The following is a 9,056-nucleotide window of genomic DNA, read 5'->3' as shown; positions in this document are numbered from 1 at the left end:
TCAAAATAAACTTAAAAAAAAAAAAAAAAGTTTATTTCTCCCTCTGCCCCTCTCCCCCATGCTCGCTCGCTCTCCCTTTCTAAAATAAAAATAAATACATAATTTTACAAAATAACCAAACTTATGGTTTAACTAGAAAGAATGAACAACCTGAATGACCCAGCTCCTTCCCATGGACTGAGAGTCAAAAAGACTTGCTTGTTCCTGGACTGGTACTCAAACTTCCCAAGTTAGTTTTACTCTATTCCTCAACGGAGAGTTATTTTGGGATTAAATAAGGTCTGTGTGAAAATTGCAGAGTGTTTGGCACATTGTAAAATACATACAAAAAAATGTTTACTCCTCTTAAGTCTTCCCAGATACTATGTACATTTACTTTAAAGTAATCAAAAAATCAAAAATTAAGATATTGGTTAGGCTTTAATCTCGTCCTAAATCACTACTCTACAAAGGCCACTGAATCCTTACCTTTGCATGAATTTGAATCTTACTATCAGTAACCTGAAGAACTTGAATTAATGGTGGGGTTAAGGACATTGTCTGTTTACATGGAGAGCTCAGGACCTCTTCAAGTACCTCATTAACATTTTCTTCATTGACAAACAGCTTTTCCTAAAATAAGAGAAAAAATATTCGGCCTTATAAGTCATTCTTGACACAGTTGATCTAAGAACAGCTCATAAAACTTCTTACACAGTTCAGGATTATACTTTAAAATGTTTAATGTTACTCCTGTGTTTTGGCAGAAGAAAACTATTGTACATAGCAGTTAAGAGTAGCAAGAGTACATATGTCGGCAAAGGCCCTAAAAGTAAAGTCTTTAAAAAATCCTAGTTCCTTTTCTAAGTCTCTGTTAACAACCTGAGATAATCTTATAAATAATATTTTTCTTTCTTTTTTCTCTTAATATTTTATAAGAATAACATCACCTCTAGGTCTATAAATGCAGTCACAGCTATAAAATGTAATTTAATTTTAGAATACTTCCTAATGAGTCAGCTAAGAAATATACATGACGGGGTTAATTCCAATTTTGTGTGGCCAGTTTGCCTTTTAGTTCTTGGCCAGGTAAGCCCGAATATAATCTTTTATTTGAGAAGTATATTCTATTTTTACATATTGATAGAATCCAGCATGACACTAGCATATAGCTATTTATAAGAATTAGGCAGATTTCAAGAGGCTGACCTGGGAAAGATCTCCAAACTACTATTAGGAAATGTATAAATCACTTCTACCAGAATCTCAAACACAAAGCAATTTGTGCATATTCATGTCAAATGAACATAGGTATATAGTTAGGATGTTGATGGGATAACCATATTTAAAATTCATAAAATCAGTTTCTTGTTGCCCAAAATAAAATACTTTCATAAAAACAAATTTCCAAATAAACACAGTTTATTATGTGGTTCAAATAGGAGGGCAAAATCAGAGACAAGTTTCAAGTTCTCTTATTTTATACAGTATTTACACTTGGTGAATGCCTACCAAAGTGAACCCTGGATACAGAAAAACCTTAATTTGGGGTAATTTCCTTGGCTTTATTTTAAGTTCCAGAATAACGGATGATAGAAACATTCCCCAATTAAAAGCATTTCTAAGGTTCCTGTCTCTGGAAAAACACATTAGTTGCACAAAAATACACCAAATACTTTAGTCCTCAGTAAACCCAAGGAAAAGTAATATTTGTAATGGAAATGGTTATGATTAAAATATAGAGGATTTGCATAAACTTGCCTTATTCTAATGGCTGATTTTACTCTAAAAGTTATTCAGTTTAGTGGTCCTATAGCTGTAGGAAAATTTCCAGTGAATATTTAAGGCTTTTATATATAATTTTGCACTTGTTTATGTGTAAAGTAAAATTTCTGACCATCACAATCCAGTCTCTTTATATTTCCATATAATGCAGTAATTTAATCATTATATATGTCTAGTCACTCATCACTCGTGATTTTAAAATAATGTTACTTTATTATTTATTTATTTGTTTGTTTTTGAGAGTCAGAGAGAGACAGCGTGAGCAGGGGAGGGTCAGAGAGAGGGAGATATAGAATCCAAAGACAGGCTCCAGGCTCTGAGCTAGCTGTCAGCACAGAGGCTGACGCGGAGCTCGAATCCACGAACTGTGAGATCATGACCTGAGCCAAAGTTTGACACTTAACCGACTGAGCCACCCAGGAGCCCCAAATAATTTTAATACTTAGAGCCTAGTCCAGTGAAATGTAAAGAAAAATAATTGACTATTATGGTTCCATTAGCCTTAGCAAATGTGATGATGAACGAAGTAATTCTAAATCTATTTCAGGCATCAAAGATCTAACACACAGTTGCCCTAATCCCATTTTGGTCTGGTTTACCTGCTAAAACATTAGCTTTCTAGAAAATTAGATTAAAATATGTTCTTTAGTATTCTCTCAACTGCTTATCCATAAAGCCTTCTTCCCAGTTTTATTTTTACATTTATTAATATGTAAAAAAAAGAAACAATTACAGGGGTACCTGGCTGCCTCATTCAGAGGAGCATGTGACTCTTCAACTCAGATTGTGAGTTTGAAGGCTACGTTGGGTGCAGATATTACTTCAGTAAACTTTAAAAATAAATAAAACAATTACAAGAAACGACTGCCCTTTCCTAAGTTTCCTCCTTATGATGATATAAGCAGATAGTCAATTTCATATTATAGTCTCACAAAGCATCTTACCTAGACCTGGCTTATTTACCATTTGGGGATAGTTTCAAATTAACCACTTCTCCTAGAAGATACCCCTCATAAAATATAACTTATTAGCAAATATCCAGGAAGAGTATAGAAAGAAGTGAAAATTTCTGGCAAGTTAAAGCCCAAGACTAAAAAGTTAATTTTCAATATATAATCTGCAACAAGTTTTATTTCTGGGAATTCAACCCTTGCATTTGTTAAAAGCTAAAAAAAAAAAAAAATTACATGTTAACACAGATATATACCTCAGTGAAAACCACCAACTGTTAATTTATGAGTTTAAAAAGTTCCTTAGAACTTCAAATTTAAAATTTGTTTTAAAAAATCGTTACTAGTACTGAAGTACTGAATATGAAATTCAAGAATCTCAATAACCTTGAAAGTGTAGTAGCAACTACAGTACAACATACTGTTCATGAAAACAGTATCCTAAGTAAACTAGGTCTAGCTCAGCCCTAAGTTCTAGAGTACCTGCCCTGCCCGTAAGAGGTGTAGCTGATCGTGATGTTGCTTAACAATATTTATACAGTTACTCTTCAACAACGGGGGTTGTGGCGTACCCCACCCGACAGTTCAAACATTCACCTACAACTTTTAACTGCCCTAAAGCTTAACTAATAGCCTACTACGGACTGGAAGCCTTACTGATAACATAAACAGCATTAACACATATTTTGCATTTTCCTTACAATGCAAACTAGAGAAACAAAATGTTAATAAAATCAGAAGAGAAAACGGGAGCACCTGTCTGGCTCAGTCAGTGGAGCCTGCAACTCTTGATCTCCGGTGGGATGTAGAGATCACTTAAAAATAAAATCTTTTAAAAATATACTTACAGCTTTCTACTGTATCAAAAAAGATCTGCTTATAAGTGGATCCAGGGAGTTCCACCTTGTGTTGTTCAAGGGTCAATTTAATGGTAAATTTTAAAACTGGGATAGAATATTTCAAATATTAAGAGTCTAGAAAGAACTGTTACCTCCAAAGAATCGTTGTTTAAACCATAATACCACTCTCTCCAATGTCCATGGCACTCTGGAGATTTGGCCAGTTCTATCACTGCATTGTTTGAAGAAATACTAACCACAGGTTCTTTGGTACTCAATTTATTCTCTGGAGCGAATTGCAAAAAGAAAGAATAATAAACTAAGTCTTGGGTGGAGAAGCACAATTTGTACCGGAAGGGGCTCACATCCCCTTGAAGGCTTTGCGGTTGGATCCGGGGCACTTGGATTAGCAGAGTCAGGGATCCTTCATCCTGATTACACCGCAGAGGAGGACACAATGGTTCCCTGCTGCCCGTCCTCGGACCACCCATGGCTCGATCAGATGTAGCACCTTTCCCGATCACGTGCGTCTCAGCAGTGAGATCTCCCTGCGCACTCCCTCTTCCTGCAGAAGACCCTCTGTCAAGGTCCCCAGATGAAGCACAAGAGGACCCTCCTCCACTGTCCCCAGCTGAGTTCCCTGCTACGCAAGGCGGCTCCTCCTCGATGCCCGTTGTCCACACCGCTTGCTCGTCCAAGTCCTGCTCCTCGGGCTTAGAGACAAGCTCCTCTGCAGCGGCGGCTGGGCTGGCGATCTCCAGGTCCGCAGCCCCGGGTAACCCGGGTTCCACGCCGCTAATCTCCGCACAAGACTCTACGGGGCCCGCCTCCCCCTCGCGAGCGGAAGCGCAGGCCGCGCCGTCAGTTCCGGACGGGTAGACGGGCTCTTCCGGCTCCGCTGTAGGTTTTCGGCGCGCGGCGGGTAGTGCTACGGGAAGTGTGACCACCAGCTGTCGCCGGGCCTTGTTGAACTGCGCCTTACCGCGGCTGTCGTCCACCGGGTACGGGAGCGATAGCCGCAGCTGGTAGTCGGGTTTCCTTGAATCAAGGCACAGCTGCTTTCCCGTCACCTCCAGCGCCGCCTGCTCGGCCGAGCGCAACAGCGGCAGCTCGATGGTGACCACCAGCTCCCGGGGCACCGGACTAGGGGCCGAGTCCCGGGAGCAGCGGTAATCCTGGAGGTCCACGTGGTGGCGCTGCACCACGCTGTAGCGAGGCTCGGTGGGGGCGGGCTGCAGGACCGCCTCTGGAGGGGAGGGTGCCTGGGGCCGGGGGACCACGGAGTTCCCGGCCACTGCCGGGAACCGGTAGGGGTAGGGGAAATCGGGGAGAGGACTCTCCGGCTCCCCTCCGGGCCGGGCCGGGACCCCCCCGGGCAGGGGTGTGCGCAGCACGGCGGCCTCCGGAGTCCCCTTGTACTTGATCTTCAGGGTCTTGGCATTCCTGCGGTCTAACTTCACGCTAAACTGCTTCTCGATGGCCTCCAGGGCCGTGGCATCCAGCATCTGGCGGAAGCGCTCGTGGCGCCGAGCCAGCGCGAGCGCGTCTGGGTGGAAGACCACGTCGTAGACCGTGTAGCGGGTGCCTCGGCCCCCAGCGTAGTCGCGGCCGGGAGCCAGGCTGTAGGGCAGGGACCACTGGCTGCCGGTCGCCGCGCCCGCAGGGCCGGGGCGGCTGCTGGGCGCGCCCACCAGTGCGTTGCTGCACACGTTCACGAAGCAGCGCTGGGCCCCGTTGAGACTGGTGCGCAGCACGTAGCCCGGCTGCGGGTGTACGAACCGCACGTCCACTCCGCGTTCACGCTCTAACGCCGTGATCTCCTCCTCGTAGCGCCGCCGGTTCTCGGGGTCCGTGAGCTCCTCTGCGTACTCGGAGAACATTCGCCGGAACTCCGGGTCCTTGAAGGCGGAGGTGAGCCGCTGGACCTCCTCTCCGCTCAGGTCCAAGTCCTCCAGCGCCGAAGAGGCCCCCGCCTTGGCCATCCTGCCCCGTGGCTCCTGGCCCTCAGGCCTAGGGGAGATTAATCCGAGACCAGGTAGTTGGGACGCGCCGTGGAGTAGCTGGTCTGCGGAGAGTGGGGCGGCCGCGGAGTTCTGTAACCGAAGAGAATGGAGCCTCGGGCAGCGCGTGGTGTTGCCATAGTGACACCACCAACACCCGGAAGGAGGCGCAGACTTTGGAGTGGGATGGTGGAAATGATGCAAATAGACTTAGTTTCTTCAGATCACTTACTCTAATACTGCCTTTTTAGATTCCTGTGTCATGGTGCAATTACTTATGCAGAATAACTGTCATAATAATTGTAATTTCCAGCATTTATGTAAGTTATTGTTCTCAACACTTCAAGGTAGACCTGATCACCATTTCACAAAGACTATGGGACCTGAGAAGTTATCTGACCAAGGTCACTTAACCAGTGTATTCACAAACTGTAATTCAGTTTAAGCTTATCTACAGTTTTTTAAGTTTATTTATTTTGAGAGACAGACAGAGAGAGCAAGTGGGGGAGGTGCAGGGAGGGAGAGAATCCCCAGCAGTCTCTGCTGTCAGCGTGGACCCCATTTGGAGGCTGGAACCTGCCAACCCTGAGATCACTAATTTGAGCAGAAATCAAGAGTCCCACTCTAAGGGACTGAGGCACTCAGCTGCCCCTAGGCTTATCTACATTTTTTTTTTCCATTTTACCAAACCAACATTTCAGATTTCTGGATATGTCACGAGTTAGCTCTATAAACACGTCACATTTGGGGCAAGAGATATGTGCAGGCTATTCGTAAATGACCATTGAGCAATAAATATGCAGGACTCTTTTAAGTTTATTTATTTGTAATCTCTACACCCAAGATGGGGCTTGAACTCACAGCCCCAAGATCAAGAGTTGCGTGCTTCTTCAAGTGAGCCAGCCAGGTGGCTCAGGACTTTAATAACAAAAATGCACCTGTAAGATCTCACATATCACCTATCAAAATGGCTCAGGCAGGTTTTGCAATCACTGTGTTTCCTTGGGGTGGTACTAAAATTTAGTAAAACCTTGGGGCGCCTGGGTGGCTTAGTCGGTTAAGCGTCCGACTTTCGCTTAGGTCATGATCTCGCGGTTCGTGGGTTCGAGCCCCGCGTCGGTCTCTGTGCTGACTGCCAGCTCAGAGCCTGGAGCCTGTTTCAGTCTGTGACTCCCTCTCTCTCTGACCCTCCCCTGCTCACGCTGTCTCTCTCTGCTGGAAATAAATAAAACATTAAAAAAAAAATTAAAAAATAAAATAAAATAAAATTTAGTAAAACCTTTCTAGAGAGTACTTTGGTAACTGTATCAAAAGCTTTTAGAAGGTACATACTCTTTTTCATCTAGCAATTCTAAATATAAGAGTGTGGTCAGGGCAACATTACCCATAACTCTAAAGGTTCGGGAAGAATTCCAACAATGGGACAGGGTGAGCAGATTTAGCTACTGCCATACAATGGGATTCTATGCAGTCATTCAAAGTGATGTTATGGAAGAATATTTATTGACTAAGGTATTTATTAATTGGTAGTTATTAAATCCAGTGATTGTTAGTTTCTATTCTCATTTTGTTGAAACTGTCCTCAACATTTAACACAGTTGATGTTGACATTACCTCAGTCACAGCACACTTTCCAGGTTTCTCTCCTACCTCATAAGACACTTGACACTGTATAGTCTGTTTTGTACGTGTTTGCCTCTGTTCCACTTCTCAGTGGAAATGCCTCCGGGCTGGGACCCTGTCTCTTCTCCATTTAACATTCTCTCCTTCACAAATATATTTACACTCACAAATACAAGGCTTATATTTCAAGTTCTAAATGCCAGACTCCCATATCCAGTTATTCACATGAGGTCTCCATGTGAATGACTTTTTTTTAATGTTTTATTTTTTAAATTTTATTTTTATATATATTTTATTTCTGAGATAGAGAGAGACAAACAGCATGAGCAAGGGAGGATCAGAGAGAGAGGGAGATACAGAATTTGAAGCAGGCTCCAGGCTCTGAGCTAGCCGTCAGCACAGAGCCCGACGCGGGGCTTGAACCCACGAACCGTGTGATCATGACCTGAGCCGAAGTCAGACGCCCAACCAACTGAGCGACCCAGGTGCCCTTCCATGTGAATGATTTAATGCCTAAGTCCCTCAGGTTTGAAATGACCAAAAATCTAACTCCTTTCCCAGCCTCTGCTCTTATCTTACCATCTCTTGGCAGCATTCAAAACAGTTGAGTGTCCCCTCCTTGAAACCTACTTTACTCTTGAAGAACTCCATGCTCTCCCATTTTCCTTCTCTGCTTGTTCTTTCCTGCCCGGTCTGTAAATGTAGGAGCCACCCAAAGTTGTTCATCAGCCCTCTTATCTAATTGTATTTCTTAGGAGTGCCTAGGCGGCTCAGTCAGTTAAATGTCTGACTTTTGGTCTCAGCTCAGGTCATGGTATTGTGGTTTGTGAGATCGATCCCCGANAGAGAGAGAGAATCCCAAGCAGGCTCTGCACTGTCAGCATGGAGCCCAATGCAGGACTCGAACTCATTAACTGTGACATCATGACCTGAACTGACACCAGGAGTTGGTCACTTAACTGAGCTACCCAGGTGCCCCTCTTCACAGATGATCTTTTTTTTTTTAAACATAGGAGACTTCTTAAAAAAATTTTTTTACATTTATTTATTTTTGAGAGACAGAGTGAGACAGAGCGTGAGCGGGGGAGGGGCAGAGAGAGAAGGAGACACAGAATCCAAAACAGGCTCCAGGCTCTGAGCAAGCATTCAGCACAGAGCCTGACACAGGGCTCGTGAGATCATAACCTGAGCTGAAGTCAGACGCTCAACTGACTGAGCCACTCTGGCGCCCCTCCCAGATGATCTTAATCAAGCCAACAGTTTTAAGTGCCATCTAAGTTCACATTCATTCTTTGAACAGATATGTATTGCACGCCTCCTGCCCCTACTGTTTAGATAGCTAAGGCACTGTTCTAGGCACTGGAACAAAACAAAATCATTGTGCTCCAAGGATGTGAAGCAGCTGACATTCTAGTATGCGGGAAGTATCTATTGGGTTAATTACTTTGGAAATTTTCTGTTGACTGTAATGTATATCTCATGACTATGAAATTCTACTCCAATACACATATCCAACAGAAACACACATCTCTATCAAAAGACATACACTAGAATTTGCATTATTTATAATAGCATTATTTGTAATAGACAAAACAGTAGAAACTACCCAAATTCCCATCAGTAATTGAATGGACAAATAAAATGTGGATATCCACACAGTGGACTTGAATGAATAATGTGGGTAAATGTTTTTCACGAGGTTATGGGAAAGAAACGAGATGCAAAATACATATCATATGATTCTATTGTATAATAGGCAAAACTTGGCAAAATAAATCTTACTGTTAGAAATCAAGCTAGTGATTGTCCTTTTGAGGGGGAGTGGGTGTTGTGATTAGAGTGGAGCAGGAGTGAGCTTCTGGGGGGAGGGTAATGTTCCA

The 9,056-nt window shown here is 43.4% G+C and overlaps 1 protein-coding gene and 1 long non-coding RNA gene across 2 annotated transcripts in view; one reads left to right on the top strand and one right to left on the bottom strand.

The window, feature by feature from the left end:
- The window catches only part of DNAAF2 (dynein axonemal assembly factor 2), a 7,332-nt gene extending 1,763 nt beyond the window's left edge, over window positions 1–5,569 (bottom strand). The window contains exons 1-2 of the mRNA XM_077761274.1: window positions 3,706–5,569; window positions 469–612 (exon numbers count right to left, since the gene is read on the bottom strand). Coding sequence (XP_077617400.1) covers window positions 469–612; window positions 3,706–5,535 — 1,974 coding nt within the window. The 5' untranslated portion in view covers window positions 5,536–5,569. The remainder of the gene's footprint in view (window positions 1–468; window positions 613–3,705) is intronic.
- On the top strand, window positions 4,464–6,372 carry LOC144229278 (uncharacterized). The gene is made up of 2 exons (XR_013334435.1): window positions 4,464–4,554; window positions 5,384–6,372. It is a non-coding gene; the product is annotated as an uncharacterized LOC144229278 (long non-coding RNA).
- The last annotated feature ends 2,684 nt before the right edge of the window (window positions 6,373–9,056 follow it).

Source organism: Crocuta crocuta, unplaced genomic scaffold, assembly GCF_008692635.1.
Source record: "Crocuta crocuta isolate KB4526 unplaced genomic scaffold, BGI_CrCroc_1.0 scaffold163, whole genome shotgun sequence".
Taxonomy (NCBI): domain Eukaryota; kingdom Metazoa; phylum Chordata; class Mammalia; order Carnivora; family Hyaenidae; genus Crocuta; species Crocuta crocuta.
The sequence above is the reverse complement of the archived record's forward strand: the minus strand, read 5'-3'. Positions and strand labels throughout refer to the sequence as shown.